The 17,659-nt window shown below is 36.8% G+C and overlaps 3 protein-coding genes and 1 long non-coding RNA gene across 5 annotated transcripts; 3 read left to right on the top strand and 1 right to left on the bottom strand.

The window, feature by feature from the left end:
• Positions 1–3,560: 3,560 nt before the first annotated feature.
• On the top strand, positions 3,561–5,176 carry LOC148693311 (uncharacterized). The gene is made up of 2 exons (XR_015952146.1): positions 3,561–3,954; positions 5,043–5,176. It is a non-coding gene; the product is annotated as an uncharacterized LOC148693311 (long non-coding RNA).
• Positions 5,177–6,600: 1,424 nt separating this feature from the next.
• Positions 6,601–8,963, top strand: LOC137729533 (ras-related protein RABC1). 2 transcript variants are annotated; one of them, XM_068468507.2, is made up of 6 exons: positions 6,601–6,879; positions 6,991–7,059; positions 7,454–7,519; positions 7,617–7,738; positions 8,110–8,238; positions 8,732–8,963. In XM_068468507.2, the coding sequence occupies exons 1-6, from the start codon at positions 6,735–6,737 to the stop codon at positions 8,834–8,836; spliced, it is 636 nt and encodes a 211-aa protein (XP_068324608.1). In that variant the 5' UTR covers positions 6,601–6,734; the 3' UTR covers positions 8,837–8,963. The 2 variants fall into 2 exon arrangements, with proteins under 2 accessions (XP_068324608.1, XP_088534590.1); XM_088678464.1 differs by lacking the exon at positions 7,454–7,519 and having other exon boundaries at positions 6,609–6,879.
• Positions 8,964–9,174: 211 nt separating this feature from the next.
• LOC137729534 (uncharacterized) lies at positions 9,175–11,982 on the bottom strand. Its single transcript, XM_068468508.2, has 4 exons — positions 11,815–11,982; positions 11,062–11,384; positions 10,694–10,815; positions 9,175–9,609 (listed from the first exon to the last, which is right to left on the bottom strand). The coding sequence occupies exons 2-4, from the start codon at positions 11,315–11,317 to the stop codon at positions 9,445–9,447; spliced, it is 543 nt and encodes a 180-aa protein (XP_068324609.1). The 5' UTR covers positions 11,318–11,384; positions 11,815–11,982; the 3' UTR covers positions 9,175–9,444.
• Positions 11,983–13,458: 1,476 nt separating this feature from the next.
• Positions 13,459–17,519, top strand: LOC137727314 (chaperone protein dnaJ 10-like). Its single transcript, XM_068466180.2, has 10 exons — positions 13,459–13,674; positions 14,133–14,192; positions 14,434–14,516; positions 14,737–14,890; positions 15,227–15,356; positions 15,894–16,052; positions 16,143–16,321; positions 16,598–16,678; positions 16,975–17,115; positions 17,278–17,519. Exons 1-10 carry the CDS (start codon positions 13,588–13,590, stop codon positions 17,359–17,361), a joined length of 1,158 nt encoding a protein of 385 aa, XP_068322281.2. The 5' UTR covers positions 13,459–13,587; the 3' UTR covers positions 17,362–17,519.
• The last annotated feature ends 140 nt before the right edge of the window (positions 17,520–17,659 follow it).

The following is a 17,659-nucleotide window of genomic DNA, read 5'->3' as shown; positions in this document are numbered from 1 at the left end:
AAGGAAAAAAAAGGATTCAATTAAGGTGAAGCTTCGAAAACACCGGATACTTTCAACAAACAATATTATTTGTAAGTGGTCTTTTATAACAATGGTGAAAAGGTGTTAAATCATTATATGATGGGGTGGGTTCGAACCTCGTCGCTAACTAATTTAACAAAATCTATTGTTTGAAAAAAAAAAAAAAATTTGACGATATTTTTTATATTAATGGATGTGTTTCGAATCTCTTCGATAACTAATTTAACAAAATCTATCGTTTGACCAAAAAAAATAGACGATATTATTTATATTAATGGATGGGGTAGACTATGTGGTTTTCAAATTTGTTTTTGGTAAGAATTGAATTTAAAACCTCTCAAATATGGATATTGATGCAATTATAACTAAGTTAATATTATTAGCAGTGAAATTTGCTTCATGATTCCATTCCATTTAATTAAAAGAAGAAGACAGTCATTTTATGCGCCTTTTTTGTTTATTTATTTATGTTTTTTAATTTTCTTATATCTATTTTGGGAGGGCGGAATTTCTTTAGGCTTTTTAAATTCAAAAAAATACACATCATTTATATATATATAAAGTGAGAAGCACATAATGGTGAAGCATTCCAAAATGCTAAAAATGTCGTCATTTCATACACAAGGTGTCACATCCCGGCCCGGGCCCCCATCAGATCTTGGTTTGACTCCACCGTAACACGATATTATCCATTTTAGGCCCCGACCACGCCCTTAGAGCAACTCCACCCCTAAAGACTTTGCGCCAGCACCCAGCCCATTTATCCACTTCAGTGAACAGTAATAGACCCAATGAACAGTAATAGGCCAAAGCATCTCCACCAAAAAAAAAATGTGTTGGCACCTAGTCCATTTAAAATATTAAATAATTTTTTTATAAAATAATAAATAAAAAAAATAGTTTTAATTTCGGATATGATTTTTAACCAATCTCGTCACGCCACGTGTCATTATCCGAACGTACTATTTTTTGAATAGATTTCCGCTAAGATTTTCAACCAATCCCGACAACCCACGTGTCACTTCCTGTTTACAATAATTTAGGCAAGATTTCGATAAGATTTTTAACCAATCTTGTCACGCCACGTGGCATTGTCCAGAACCTCATCTTCTTTTTTTTTGTCCATATAAACCCTACATCCCTACATCCATCCTCACACTAAACTCAATCCTTTTTTTTAGCTCAGAATTCTTCTTTATCGTTTTCAAATCTTGAGTTCTTACAATGTCTTCTTCAAGGAGAGCGTATAAACAGTTGCAAGAGCAGCATAAAAGGTTGTTGGCACAACAGGAAGAATTGGTCAATCTTGACCAAGGTGGAGGTGGAGATGAGGCCTTCGCAATGGAGAAGGATGAGGATGATCACCATAGAAGGCAGAGGGCCTCACATTCCCGCCGTATCATGGAAGCTATGGGTCAGATAGCCAAACCCAGACGTGCGGCAAACATCGATAGAAGAAGGGAAAGATGAGGTAAAGATCTCTTGGAAGATTATTTTATTCCCAACAGCGTTTTCCCTGATCATGTTTTTAGACGTCGTTTTAGGATGCAACGAAGTTTGTTCGATAAAATCATGAGTGATGTTTGCAACCATGATCCATATTTTGTGCAAAAAGATGATGTTTTTCATGTTCTAGGTCTTCTTTCTGAGCAAAAAATTATGGATGCCTTGCGAATGCTTGCATATGGAACATCTGCAGATCAAGTGGATGAGATCGCAAGGATGGGAAAATCAACAGTTATGGAGTCTCTGATGCGGTTTTGCTCTGCAATTGAAGCCCTCTACACCAATGAGTACCTTCGGCAACCCACGCCAAGGGACATGCGAAGGCTTTTGAGGAAGGGTGAGATGCGAGGCTTCCCTGGCATGATTGGAAGCATCGACTGCATGCACTGGACATGGAAAAACTGTCCAAGTGTGTGGCAAAGAGCTTATGGTGACAGAAAATGAGCCAAAAGCATCATTTTGGAAGCGGTGGCTTCTTTTGATACATGGATTTGGCATGCTTTTTTTGGTGTTCCAGGAGCTCAGAATGACCTAAATGTCCTTGTCCAATCTCCAGTGTTTGACGAACTGCTACAAGGAAATGGGCCGAGATGCACATATTGGGTTAATGGTAATAAATACGAGGGACCATACTACCTTGCAGATGGTATTTACTCAAGGTGGTCAACATTTGTCAAAACAGTGCCACATCCGCAGAGTGAAAAAGAGAAACACTTCGCAAAGTGTCAAGAAGGGTGAAGGAAGGATGTTGAGCGTTGTTTTGGTATCCTGCAAGCTCGTTGGGCCGTTGTTAGGGCTACAGCTAGAATGTTTGATGTCGAGGCTCTTCGATCCATCATGATGACGTGTATTATTCTCCACAACATGATTGTTGAAGACGAGTATGATTATGATGCCGTCGATGAATACGAGCCGGATCCGATGAACAACTCAAGAACACAAATCTACTATGCTCATGACCGGACCGAAGATCCCGTGCAACACGAGCAGTTGGAACGGGATGGACGTTACAATGAATTGATCGTTCAACGGTACACTTCATTGCAAGAGCCATACTGGCACATAAGCCGCCAGAATGACTTGATTGACCATCAGTGGAGATTGCACGAAGGCAAAGATAATTAAAATAAGGCTTGTGGTTGAAGAATAAAGTGTATTGTAATGTTATTTGGTGTGTTTTTTTTTTAGTGTGTTTTTTTTTTTTTTTTAAGTTTAAATGGTGAGGTTATGTAATGTTATTTGGTGTAATTTTAAATAAAGTTCTAAAAATAAATAAAAAATTACATAAGAAATTAAATAAAGTTGTAAAAGTAAATAAGAAATTAAATAAAGTTCTAAAAATAAATAAAAAATTAAATAAAGTTGTAAAAGTAAATAAGAAATTAAATAAAGTTCTAAAAATAAATAAGAAATTACATAAGAAATTAAATAAAGTTCTAAAAGTAAATAAGAAATTACATAAGAAATTAAATAAAGTTCTAAAAATAAATAAGAAATTACATAAAGTAGTACAAATAAATGCGAAATTATACAAAGTCTGTGGAGTTAGGATATGTGATGCTAGGATCTTGGTTGCTAGGATTTCTGTAGCTGGAACCCCCTTGACTTGTTTTGGCATCTCTTGCACGCCTCCTTTGCACGACATCTCTTTTTTCTGATGTCCAAAAATATTTTGAATTCGGAGACAGTCCTACTAGAGACTTGTTCATAGTGTCACGATCTGTTTGAGCCATCCTTTCTTCTCTAAGCGTCTCATTCTCTCGATGAAGTGCTTCTCTAATCATCTCGTTCTCTCGATTAACTATTTCTTTTTGTCTCTCAGCCGCCGCATCACGAGCCTTAGTAGCTGCTATTATTGCTGCCATAGCAGTAGCTTTTTCCTCATCTCTAACATTTATAGGAGTTACTGAAGTTACTCAATTACTAGTTCTTTACAAAAAGCTTCTTCAACCGCCGAAATTCTTGAGCTTTCATCGCACCAGAGATTGGTGGCTTCAGCTTCATTGTCGCTCAGACTGGTAACCCATTGGTGTGTCAAAGTGGTTGGATATGTTTGATGTGAAAGAACTGGGGTGCTCTGAGAGGCTACGTGTATTTTCTTTTTCTTCCATGTTTTATTTATTTATTGGCGATCAAATGATACATTGTTCTTCTTCCATTTTGAAAGAAAAATGTTACAATTGCTCTATTCTGTAATGGTTTTAAGGCTCTACAGATGTCCTTAATTGTTTATTTCATGTTTAGTTTATCTTAATACTGTAATCTACAATCAAACCTATATATGTAGTATGAACACTATATCAGAGAATGGATTTTTATCTTCTTACTTTGTATTCAGAGGAAACAAAGAAGAACCATGGGAAGACATCCACAGTCGATCCAAGAAGAGTGATTATAGAATTTGGGATCAACTTCTTCTTATTTCCAGTAATCAGTTCAACTTCTTATTTCCTTATATTCAGTTGGATTTTCTCTTCGTTGGGGTTGATTATAAAATTTGGGTTTGTTCATTTGGTGTTTTAAGTATTCGTAAGAGTGTTTGCTTATTTTTTAGGGTGATATCCTTATTGTCACATCTCAGCCCGGGTCCCCACCACATCCACCACATCCTGAGCTCAACTCCACCGTAGCACGATATTGTCCGCTTTGGGCCCCGACCACACCCTCACGGTTTTGTTTTTGGGAACTCACGCGAGCAGAACTTTCCAGTGGATCATCCATACTGGGATTGCTCTTCGAAATTCCTATGGAACCCGGAGCCAGTGAGCTCCCAAAAGGCCTCGTGCTAGGTAGAGATGAGAATGCACATATAAGGCTTAAATGATCTACTCTCCTGAACGATGTGAGATATTACACTTATTGTGTTGCTCTTTACTTCGACCAAAATAAAGAAAGAGACTTGGAACCCTTGCTTTCTGTAAGTTCTTTTAGGAAAGGAGCACTACTTCTCCTTTTATTTGAATAGGAGTGAGGAGACAAGAATGCATATACACTGCCCCAAAAAAAAAAAGGTCTAAGAACACAATTCATTGGTGCCCTTTTCAATCATTGAGCACAAATATGTATTTGTGCTTTTATGTTTCATTGAGCACAAAATTATCTCGAATTGATAAAGTAAACATGTTCTTTATCTGAGTATGCTTTATCTATTTTTGTTATTCAATCAAATTTTCTTTGCATAAATAAGATGCCATACAAGCAAGTAAAGCTTTTTGGGTTTTGCATGTGTAATGATTCTGAAGCTATAAGTGTCAAACCATGAAAATGGTTGTCAGATTGAGGTTTAAGAGTTGCTTGACTATTAAATATTTTACGTTGTTTAAAATATTGTTCAACAAAGCGTTGCTTGACTATTAATTAGTGTAAGATTCAGAGGAATGAAGTTTATCATACTTAAAGAGTGCAGGTAGTATTCTGTGATTTGGCATAATTTTGTATGTAATTGATTCTTCTTCTCTAATATTCTTCCCCTATTTCCTTTTGTTCTGTATGTAATGGATCGTCTTAATTTACAGGTTCATGGCTCATTCAGGCTGCAAAGGATTTGATTACTTTCTTTTTAGGAATATGAAATGGAACAACTTCAAAGTTCGGGTGTAATTATTTGTCTTATCAAGTAATTAACTGTATCTTATCTGTTTGTTTTTCATGCATGGGATTGTAATTTTTATTGGAATGTTATAAAAATGAACACATTTTACAATGCTCCAAAATACGATAGATATACATGTCTTGCACAAATTAAAACAAGATTATTACTACATTATGTATTCAATTTTAAATTAAGAGAACAACCTCCATTTGCACTTTTAATAGAAAAAGGCTCGGATTTGATTATAAAACAAAAACAAAATTGTTACACCCATTTTTGTTAAGAATAAAAACATGATTAGGCGATCTACTAATAAAGAGATTGGAAACTAATGTAATAAACTTTCATCTTCTATAGAAAAATATAAACAAGTTAAGCATGACCAATTAAGAAAACACCATTCGCAAACACATAAAATTCGTCATTCAGCTCTCAACGAATAAGAATATCGATAGACAAATGAACACCTAATGCCTCCTAAAAAAGGCTGTTTTAATCCTCTCACACGCAAGTGTTGTTTCACCATTGCATGAAAACAATTGACGCAACATATAATTAAAACTGCGTAGTGCCAGTAATTAAAAAAAATGCCTCTTGCATGACCATGATTTAGTCATGGCACCATCACGTTACAAGTAGACTTTATGTTTTTGTATGTACATATTGTTCATCTTTTTGTTTTGAACCAATGTATCAAAACATACCATCATTTGATTATGATATATAGCTTGACAAATGTGATATAAGCCACACAATTAAACATTAATGTCATTTTCGTTTACATAGTTATCAAACAAATTTCTTGTGCCCTTAAAGATGTCGTGAGTTAGTCGTTTTCAATTTGTTTAGTAAGCCATTTTGACAATTACAATGAAAAAAACTAAAACAAGACATATTTAGGGGCGCGTAGCGCATGTGATTAAAAAAATGCCTCACGTGCAAACGGAGGGGCTAGTAAAATATAAGATGAGTCGATGGTATTACAAAAAAATTAAAAAAAATTTACCGTAATTTAAATGTAAATCATCCTATCATTCATAGAAAAAAAATCCCCTCTCCACGAGCAGTTCCATAGGGAAATAATCCATGGAGCATAAGGCCCAAGAGAGCTTTCCTCCATTTCTTTCATGGCCTAACAGAGTAACATAAGGGTTTGTAACCATTTATTTTGATTGAGGATCATTCTTTTTGTGAGAATTTTAAGAATTTTTATATCATGTCTATTCATTGTATATCGCGTAATTAATTTTCTTTAAGTATTATTTATATTTAATTTTAAATAAAAATATTTAAAATAATTTCATACCGTAGGAGGTTGAAATTTCCGGAATTCTCACAAAGAAAACTAGGAAAGGATTCTCGTTCATTTATTTTAATCCCACGCGTTACCCAAGCAGAAACCTACAACGTGGCGTCAATCCAACGGCTGTCAGTGTCGGTAGCATCATAAACCTAATCTCCACGTAGCACGCGATCACCGCAATAAGGAAGTCTCCAGAAAGTGCCTCTCCAGTTCCTTCGATTCTCTGCAAAAGTGCAAACAACAGCAAAACTCCTCCTTTACTTTCCGTTAACGATCGGCGGCTTTTAGGGCTCTTTGTGAAATTTGATTACGATGGAGTCGGCAACGACGTCGTCTGGGGAGTCGGAGTTCGATTACTTGTTCAAGCTGTTGCTGATTGGGGACTCTGGGGTCGGGAAGAGCACGCTGCTCTTGAGTTTTACTTCCGATACTTTTGAGGATCTATCTCCTACTATCGGTAACCTTATCATTCCCCTAATTTTTAAAATTATTTTTACTAATTACTTGTGGAAAAAAGAAAGCACAAAGTTTCCAATTGTCTAATTAGTAATTTTAATAATTTTTGTAGGTGTGGATTTTAAGATAAAGCATGTCACTCTTGGGGGTAAAAAATTAAAGCTTGCAATTTGGGACACAGGTAATTACTTGTTAATTGTTATATTATATTTTGTATTAATTTATGGAGTTTAATTCAAATATTTGTTGTGCAACATTGTGGTGTTCTTGAGTTAATATTTTGAATAGCTTGATTATATATATCATTGTCCATGTAAACAACAGCCAAGCCTTATCCACTAAGTGGGGTTGGCGCGATAAATCCTAGAACACCACTGCGCTCAGTTTTGCACCAAGTCTTCCGTTAGTTCCTAGTAGTCAATATCTTTTCTTATAGTCTCGTTCCTAAACCATTGTATATGTAGATAATGAAATTGTACTAATTTGATTTTGTATGAAGTTTCTCGATTTGATTCGACTTTGATTGCAAGTTATAAATCCACTGAAATAAAGATGAATTGCTGTGCATAATGCAGCTGGACAGGAAAGATTTAGAACACTTACTAGTTCATATTACAGAGGAGCTCAAGGGATAATAATGGGTGTGTATGATTCATTCTTTCGCGTTTATTATTGTAGCTACTGTTTGTTTTGGAATCAATGGGATTTTGTAGTTATTTACATATTCGTCTGGTGCAGTGTATGATGTAACACGAAGAGAAACGTTTACGAATTTGTCTGATATATGGGCTAAAGAAATCGATCTGTACTCCACAAATCAAGATTGCATCAAGATGCTTGTCGGAAACAAAGTCGATAAGGTATGTCATCTTGGACATTGTATTTTTAGTTGTTTCTTTAAGTATTTCACTAATGGTCTGGGGCCAAGTTGGTGTTGGTCGAGTGTGTAAACACTGAACTCCATGTCTCTTCCGCTTACTAGACTCAAAATCTCTTCCGCTTACTAGACTCGTAAAAGTGTTGATGGGACAAAATAGAGAGTTTCAAAAGAAGGAAAGTTAGATTAAATAGAAGGGAATGGAGAAATTTAGATTTTGAATTCATAATCAATACGCCAGTATTACAATCAAACCCCAAATTACATCACTTGTTGTTATGCCTATGCGAAATACGAGTTTTATTCTTGCATTCCATCAACAAGAATCCATGTTGAGGTTATCTTATTTTCCAGGAAAGTGAAAGGACTGTAAGTAAAAAAGAGGGGATGGAATTTGCGAGGGAATATGGATGCCTTTTTCTTGAGTGCAGTGCCAAAACTCGAGTAAATGTAGAGCAGTGCTTTGAGGAGCTTGTCTTAAAGGTATGCAAGATTATGGTTTCTGTCTTTTCTCTACGTACTACTTAAGATTATTGGATTGCCTCGTAGCTGCCTGCTTAGCCCTCATGACATGGATACATTGGAAATGGTTGTTGGTACTGTAATTTCAGCGGAATGATTTTCACACACCTACTTTCTCCTTCTGCACCCCCTATTGAGTTATGTTTCTTGATTCTCCTTTGGATCCAATGGTCAGAAATAAATAGGGGTGTGTAGGGGGTGAAAAAGGTGTGTAGAAATCACTTCCGTTTCATAATGGCATCATGCTTCGTTTTCTCATAGTGCCTTGATAGTGTCAAATCTGTCGGTTTTTGCTTTACAAGCTGTTTTTCATTCTATAGTTTGCAATTTATATATTAGAATGAACATAAATGATTGTTCGTCGCGATATGATTGTCTGGCCGATGGTAAAGATTATGGGTTTGGTTGGATGTGTGCTCTTGTGCTGATGTGATAGTACCATGCTATGCTGCAGATATTGGAAACACCAAGTCTCGTAGCTGAGGGCTCAGCAGGTGTGAAAAAGAACATCTTCAAGCAAAAACCTCCAGAATCTGATGCATCAAGTGGCTGCTGCTGATGGTAACTGGAGTTTAAGATTCGCGTAGTTTCCCTTTGTTTTCTTCCTCACAAAATGCCATCCGATTTAACTGAAGTGAACTGTATGACTGATGTATCAAAATGTTTAATGTTTTGGGTTTATGTTTCGTGTGAGTTTTACATCCTCCGCATGGCATTACCGGCGTATGGCGTTATTTCGTTGGTAACATGCATGTTGTAGTTTTCAAGTGAATTTGGAAACTAAATTAGTCCATCGTATGTGTCTCTGGGGATGGAGTTGCAATTTCTCAACCAACAATTTGTTTTCTGAGCTGAATACCCAACATTCTGAGCTAAACCATAAACCTTAAACCGCAATGATAATAAACGAGTTCCATCTGTATCTTATTTAAACGAAATGAATACTCAAAACTGTAACAAGCAAGATGGCCTACAGAACACCAGTGTTTGCGTATCTCCAAAATACAGAGACTGTCCGCCAAACAGCCGGGAAAACACAATCGGGTAGAGGTTTACTAATTGACAGATACTATGGAAATAATGACCTCGGTGAGACCAAGTCAAGTGCTCGTTGGTAATAGAGAACTTTCAGCAAACTGCAATCTGCAACGGGGTTCCGTAGTGACACTAAGCCATGGAATTTTTCTTCTCTTCTTCCAGTTTCTGCAGCTCGGCGAGTCTTTGAGTCCACGCTCTTTCCCTTGCAACAGCAGCCATTTTTCTCTCAACTCGCTTTATAACTTTCTTCCTTTTAGCTTCCTGCACCAGAGCTTTCCTTTTCTTTTTTTCTGCCTGCACAAATTCAAACACAGTGCCTGTTAAAAGGAGGAGAGACATTTCTGCTTAAGGGGTCAAGGAACACTGAAGGTCAAGTATGGTGTGCAAGTCGGAAGAAACTGAAATCTCATCCCAACCTAAAGGATTATCCCAGGCCAAAATGACTCCATTGTGATGATGGTTTCTCATGTTCCCAACAGAAATGCCAAACTACACAAGATTGTTTCATATACCTCAGCATAACAGTCTATATTCACTAACTTCCTAACCAGTGTAGGCGCTACCAAAACAAAGTAATCAGTTAGCCAGAAAAAAATTTATGCTGCCCCGTCAAGACAACAGCAGGATTTGGAGATTGAACAGCTTCTATCTATTTATGCAAGCAAAACCATGTCAAGTATACGAATGCTGCTTCACGAAATAGCTCTAGATATGCATTACTGAGCTATATAGCATTAAATCGCATAGTTCATCATACTGTATCCGAGCTCCTAACCCATCCATGAAATTAGTATTCCACTATCCACAAGAAACTAGAAGAGTTGTCTATATTATTACTGTGAGGAAGAAAGATGTCCTTTCTTTAAACTTTCACTGGAAAACTAAGCATTTCTGAGTATGATAATCGCAAACTCTGTAATCTGAAACAAAAAACAAAAGGGACAAGGCAAATCCTTTGCAGTATTCTACTTGAAACAATTTCTTATTAGACATTTCACCAATTAGCTTATTGAGAGTGATCATGCATAGCCTTTCTTTGTACATTAACGTTAGAAAATTTGGCATACATAAGCCTTATGTTGAATAATCAGCCATCTTATATAAATACGTTACAACTTTTTATAAAATAAACTACAACTTATATTAAATGGTTTTACTTTTTATTGTATCAAAGTCTTTTGTTAAAAAGTTTCACACTAAATAGATTGCTTGGGGAGGTTTGTGAATAAGTGATTACAGTTCAGAAAACCATCAAGAAGTTCCGAAACACACTCTTTAATAATGTAATTCCTTTTCTAGTTTTTTAAACGCAGTTGTATTTCTATACAATAATAGACAACAAAAGCCTAAGACATAATAAGATTCATGAAACACACACCAATATGAATGCGCGGCGTTGCCTCATGCGCTTCTTCTCATTCCTCCTCTTCACACTTCCTTCATTGGGTCTATTAGGAACTATTGGCTCACCAGGAACATACTGAACCGCAGCAAATGGTCCTGCAAGCAAATAATAATATAATCGACTTAAAATTAATTCAAATACCCAACTAAAGCACTTCCCAAACCCAAAATGTAAATCAACAAGCCAAGCATTGCCAACACTCAGGGTAAGAAAGTGTCTTTCTTTCCTCAGAAACCAAACACAACATTTCCAACAGTTCAATCATATCATATCCAAAAGGTAATTGTTCAGTAAGAGTTCGACTAAAATTAGGAGTATTAGGTTGAGGATGAAGAACAAACCTGGAGGTCTTACGCTAGCCCTTTTTCGACGTGGCTTGTCGACTGGTCGACGTTTGGGAAAACGAGTATCTGTCAAGCTGTGAAAATAGTTGGAGACAGGAAAAAACCATGGGGCTTGGCGACCAGAAATGAAGGGGAGTTCAGGTTTTGGGCACACACAGCTGGCAGCTATGGACGTCATGGAGGAAGTTGTGGTTCGGGATATTATGGTCCGCGATAGAGGTCGCACAATGGACCTTAGGGCTCCGAATCCCATCTTTTCAATCACAGAAAGATGGATTTTTTATTTCAAGTGTTGATGAATGTCCTTAAACAGTCCCAGTCTGAAATCAAATTACCCATAACTTGCAATGAGCTCAAACAAAATCGAATATAAAACAACAAAATGTGGACCACAAATCAAACCATACTGTATTTTGCTCACTGCCGCATTGATTGCCATTAGACTCTACTGCACAAATCTAGAAATTTAAACTCAATTAACGGCAATCAATGCGGTGGTGTGAGCCAAAGCATTTCCATCAAACCAGCACAGAAAGATTGATTTTTCATCGCTATCACTCAAATACCCATAAATTGAAAGAAACCCAGTGTATAGTTTGGGGCGCACAATTCAAAGGTATTAGTTTCCCATTCAATGGCGGATGTCAAGAATTTCAAGATGAAATTGAAAAACCCGCACTAAACCCTGATGAAATTTTCTACTCTAATCTCACAGCCCTAAAGTCTGAAAGTCGGGGAAGATGACATTACCTCGAAGAACGCGGAAACCCTGTATGTGCTTCAAGCTCTTGCCTTCTCTTTTCGCAAGCCAGTGGCCGGTGTGTTGAGAGAGAGAGAGAGAGAGAGAGAGAGAGAGAGAGATGTGTGTGAGAAAGAGATGCAGCGGACTGGGAGACGGAGCTGAGCTGAGCAAGCGACGCAAAACACGAACTAGGAAGCTGAACAAAAATGGAGGCCCAAAATATGTTGGCTGGAATGGATCGACTCTTTTTTATTGGGCCGGGTTAAATCTAAATTCAGGTTGAATAAATATGATCTGAATTAGATTTCTTTTTCTTTTAATCATCTCATCTCATAATTCTCTAGGGGTGGACATTTGAAACCGAAAATTAAAATTAAAACACGGATGAAATCGAACTGCACCGCATGGTTTAGTTTTTACAGTTTTAAAATTGAACCGCAAACTAAACAGAAACGAACAACATAGTATAAAAAAATATTTTTAGGCTTTTTAAAGTTTATAACAACTAATTTAATTTATATTGTTTATCTTTTTGTATTGGGTAGAGTTGACCAATTTGAATTCAAGCATTGTTTCTCTTACTCTTAATTCACAGACACAACAAGAAGCTCCAAAACTATCTCAAGCTTCTAGCTTATAGAGTTCAATGACTTCTCATTCATCAGTTTCACTTTCTCAAGCTCAAATGTCTTCCCAAATTCCGCATTCTCAAGCTTGAATACCTTCTCAAGCCTGTTTACCTGCGCTCAACTAACGCCTAGTGTCTTTTAGAATCATGGTCACTATACTTACAATCTAATATCATTTTTCTTTATTTGTATTCGAAAAGTCTTAAATTCGACTCCCCTAAGCGACAAATTAGATACTTCATTATTATGACGAGTCCAGCATATAACTTAATCTTAATCCTCACCCCTTAATCTGAAATAAAATATCATTATTGGAAAGAAAAAATTGTTAGATAATAAAATCTCCATTTTGATGGGGTATGATCTCAAAAACCCATTTGAAAGGAAAGAAGTAGAGTTCCTGCCTCCGAATGAAATCCCCACCTGGGTCGCCTATTTGAAAAATGCCCATGCAAAAGCCACATTACATGGACCTGCACTTGGAAAAAAAAGGCAAGAGTCCCACAACAGCGAAGCATCCAACTCGGTGACTCAGCGACTGCTCTGAAAACCTTGGAAAGTCGATAGAAAAACATAAAGTAACCAAAAATTCTGGTACGTGTCCTGTGTATTCTATACAACGTCGTTAAATTTCGATCATTAAATTTCTGATCAAGAATATCTAACTGTTAAAAAAAGAATATATTATGCATCAAAACATACTCAAAATGATAAAAGTAAAACGGTAAAGTAAACGAAACTTCTAACATGTTTCCGGTGTATTTTATACAATATGAGTTTTGGTCGTTAAATCTTATGGATCTACGAACTAAAAGATTCGGTATATTATACACCAGAACACACTAGAATTCCCGGAAAGTAAGATGGCAGTTGCTGCTGTCTATCCATGGTAATCATAAGGGCCACCATTGTCCATGATTCCATGGGGACACAGACAGTTAAAAAGAACTGTTGCCTTCCGCTCCCGCGAAAAAGCAGTTTGTTTATTTTATTTTATTTTTTTCTTTTCCGTGGAACTGGAAAGCCAAGCCTGCAAAAGTCACTCACTGCAATGCCAATGCTCTCTTTCTATACTTTTTTCTCTCTCTAGCTTTCCTTGTCTGAGCTTAGTGGTTGTTTCCAGATTGATCAGCTGATCAGCTGAAGCAAGAAATGGTGAAAGAAACTGAGTACTACGATGTCCTCAGCGTCACTCCCTCCGCTTCTGAGGAGGAAATTCGCAAAGCTTATTATCTTAAGGTTCTTATCCTCCATTTATCAGCTTAGCCCTCGTTTGGTGTATGGAGTTGGATTGGATTGGATTGGATTTGATAACTCACTAGATTCAGCGACATGCATCTCTTGCTAACTTTTCAACATACATTGAACTACTTATCAAATCTAATCCAATCCGTTCTTGGACACCAAACGAGGCCTTAATTCGATAAGCATGTTAGTATATTTAACAATATATAATTTTGCATTTTATTTACATAATTTATTTTCAACGTTGATCAGTGTTGTTTCCTTTGATTTTATTATTTTTCGGTTATATCTAGCTGATTCATTCATAAATCGCTTTACAGTGATGTTTGTTTGAGGATTATGCTTTACTTTGTTCAAATCTTGGCGAAATAATGCAGCTTATATCTTCATATTCTAGTAAACTTCTATCAGAAATTCAAGTATTTAATAGGGAGAAGCTAATATTTGTGCAGGCAAAGCAAGTTCACCCGGATAAAAATCCGAATGATCCTCAGGCTGCCGAAAGATTTCAGGCAAGTCCACCGCTTTTTAATCCTTCTTTTAACCAAATTCTACACCCTTATGAATCAAATGGTGTCTAAAGAATTATTGGTTTCCACCCTCAAGACAATCAACTCTAATATTTATGGCAGCCTTGCTCTGTCATTACTTTTCTCTGCTGCAAGTAAATTTCAGTGAGGACATATATGTTGGATTTCATACATTTTGAGCGATTTTTCTCTTCGTTTATCTAATAAATCTTATTGTTACCAGGCACTAGGCGAAGCTTATCAAGTTTTGAGTGATCCGGTGCAAAGAGATGCGTATGATCGAAATGGAAAGCATTGCATATCTAGGTAGAATACTTACATTTGCTTATGCTCGTAGACACTCATGTGCGCACGCGCACACACATGCTAATTGATCATTGACAGCCTTTGTTACTTGTTCTTGCCGTTATTCATCTAAGACATTCTTGACACAATTTGAAAGTATTGTGGCAGAACGTTATTAATTCTTAATCTCCTGTGCATTGACCTTTTTCCTGATAATTAATAATTTGATGTCTCTCTCAAGGGAAACCATGCTTGATCCCACAGCTGTTTTTGCTTTTCTTTTCGGAAGTGAATTATTTGAGGACTACATAGGACATGTAGCAGTAGCATCAATGGCTTCCTCTCAATTAGCTGGTGAAGGTGACAGCACCGAGAAGGTGCACGATAAATTGAAGGCAAGTAAATTCGAGAATGAACTAAATACTAGTATTTTTCTCCTTAGAAAGGAATCTGTTCATTCTTCTCATGCAAGTGACTGAAATGCATAATTGATGTCTGGCTATATGTAAAATTTTATGGGGTGGCGCCGTGGTATGTTGAAAACTTCAGTTCCCATAAGGTGTTCCCGCCTGAATCCATTAATTACCACTCTTTGACGATTTCACAACTGTTCGCAATAGTTTCAGTATCTTCAGGCTATCTTATAGCTGGGCGTAACTTTCACTTTGAAATTATCATTAATTTCCTTAACTCTCAATCCTTTTATGCAACTGTTCCTCTACAAAACGCAGGCTGTTCAGAAAGAAAGAGAAGAAAAGCTCGCTAGCTCGCTCAAAGGTCTTCTTAACCAATATGTTCTAGGTGACAAAGCGGGATTCTTAGAGCATGCTGAATCCGAAGCTAAACGACTTTCTGATGCAGGTCAACTAAGTTTCATTTTATTTCTTATTTGATTAATGAAGACATGGCGTAATGTTACAATTAGAACAAATTTTACTTGGTGTTTTAAGTTCTGCACAAGAACTTCATATATCACTTCAAATCCAGTGACCATTTTTATGCATAACTCGGATTATACCGCTTCAAATGAAAGTAGTCATGCATTTCTTGAAATTTGCTGTTGCATCTTTATTTGCTTTGATTTTATGTACCTGCTTTCTCTGTCTTTCTAAATCCTATTACTCTGGCTCGATGTAGCTACTAATTTCTGAGCCCGTATTATCCACATTATTGAACCTGCATGCGTTTCAGGAGAACGATTGTGGGATAAGTTTCTGAAGCCGACTCTACCAAAACTTTTGTATGCTTTGACAAAGCAACTGACTTTGATTCTTGTATTTTGCTCATTTGACACCCCATCTGTCTTTTCGCGTCATGAGTTTATATAATAGTGATTGTATCAGTGTGGAAGTTGTAAGTTGCATAGAGAAGATTACTAATGCTTTGTCACACTTGCAGCCTTCGGAGTTGATATGCTGCACACTATTGGCTACGTATATTCGAGACAAGCAGCACAAGAGCTTGGAAAGAAAACCATATTCCTAGGGGTGCCATTCGTGGCTGAGTGGGTCCGTAATAAGGGACATTTCTGGAAGTCACAGATGACTGCTGCAAAGGGTTTGCCCCTCAATCACTGTTTTTCATACTTTCTACTAGGAACTTTAATTATTTTTTTCAACTAATTAAGTTTAATAAAATTGAGTTCAGGTGCTTATCAGTTGCTACAGCTTCAGGAAGAAATCCGTCGGCAATTTAAAATGGATGGTAGTGGCCCTGAAAACGATGTTGAATCGCATATACGCTTAAACAAAGACACACTTTTGAACTCATTGTGGAAACTCAATGTGGTGGACATCGAAGTAACGCTCTTGCATGTTTGCCAAATGGTTAGTGGTTTCTTTTAATCAATGGGGCACTTGTTCCTTTCATCAAGTATAAGTTTTCATGGAACTCGTTTCTCTTTCCATCTCCCACATTGTTTCTTACCCCTGTCAGTTTATAACGTCTCCCTGCTGAACTCACAAAGCAACGGTTTTACAGTTTATGTGACTGGAAACCAAGAAATCAGTGTCTTTGGGGCTGAGTTCCTTATAGTGTGTTGGCAAGAATTATGTTCAAAAGATTGGTGCAGATCCTTCTCATGATTCGAAATTTGACTTCAGGTTTTACGGGAAAACAATGTTAGGAAGGAGGAACTTAAAGCTCGTGCTCTGGCGTTAAAACATCTGGGAAGGATATTTCAGGTTCAGTTGATTACAATTTTCTGCAAAATCCTTATACAGGAACATTTTTTATGTATGATGCATTTGATATCGTCATCTTGATCGATCATCTACCTAAGAAATAAACCTGAGTGCAATGGTTTTTCATGCCTATAATTCCCTTGTATGTTTGTAGATACATGCTCAATTATCAAGTTATTAGAAAAGGATGCTAACATGTGAGTAATGTTAATCAATGATCGAACTTAGATATTATGTAACGTCTAGACACCGATGATCTGCTGACACTACAATTTTCCTTTGTTTTCTGGTCTAAGGAGGAAAAGCAGACGCGAAATGGTGGAACGTCAAGAAGGAAAAGTTCTGTGGACATGGATGATGATGGAAGCAGTTCAGATAGCAGTTCTGAAGAGGATTCACCACGACCGCTTTCATATAGAACTCCCTTTCTCACTCAGGCACGTTATAAGATCCTATACACCTAACGCAATATACCGAAAGCATATATACACTAATCTACATATGTGTTTAAAAACAAATATAAATATATCGACGAACAAAGAAATAATAGCTAGAAAGAAGCCGTGGCTGATGGTTCATTTTTCTTTCTTCCCTAGCAGGGTATTGGCAGACTCTTCCGATGCCTTTGTAATCCAGCATACGACGTTGACGACGATGAAGAGATTGTGTACAAAAGAAAATGAAAATATATGATGTTGAATGATGAAGCCAGTGTTGTGTGTCAATGTATCTACCCAATGCCTTTATACTTCTGAGGAACAACTCCATTTTTCAAAAATATTTTCCAAGTGCAGTGATATATTGTTAATCATCAATATTATATATGAAACTTTCTCTGTGATTTGCTGATACCTCTCGGAAAATTGGAGAAAATAGAATCGTAATCTTACTAGCTACTGCTTCAACCCCAATGCAGCAAGACAAAATTAATCGCTGTCTGGTTTAATCAAGTTGAACTAAAACTAGAAGTTGTATGGGTTT

The sequence above is a fragment of the Pyrus communis genome, chromosome 10 (assembly GCF_041283825.1).
Source record: "Pyrus communis isolate YQ-2024b chromosome 10, ASM4128382v1, whole genome shotgun sequence".
In the NCBI taxonomy this organism is placed as follows: Eukaryota; Viridiplantae; Streptophyta; class Magnoliopsida; order Rosales; family Rosaceae; genus Pyrus; species Pyrus communis.
The sequence above is the reverse complement of the archived record's forward strand: the minus strand, read 5'-3'. Positions and strand labels throughout refer to the sequence as shown.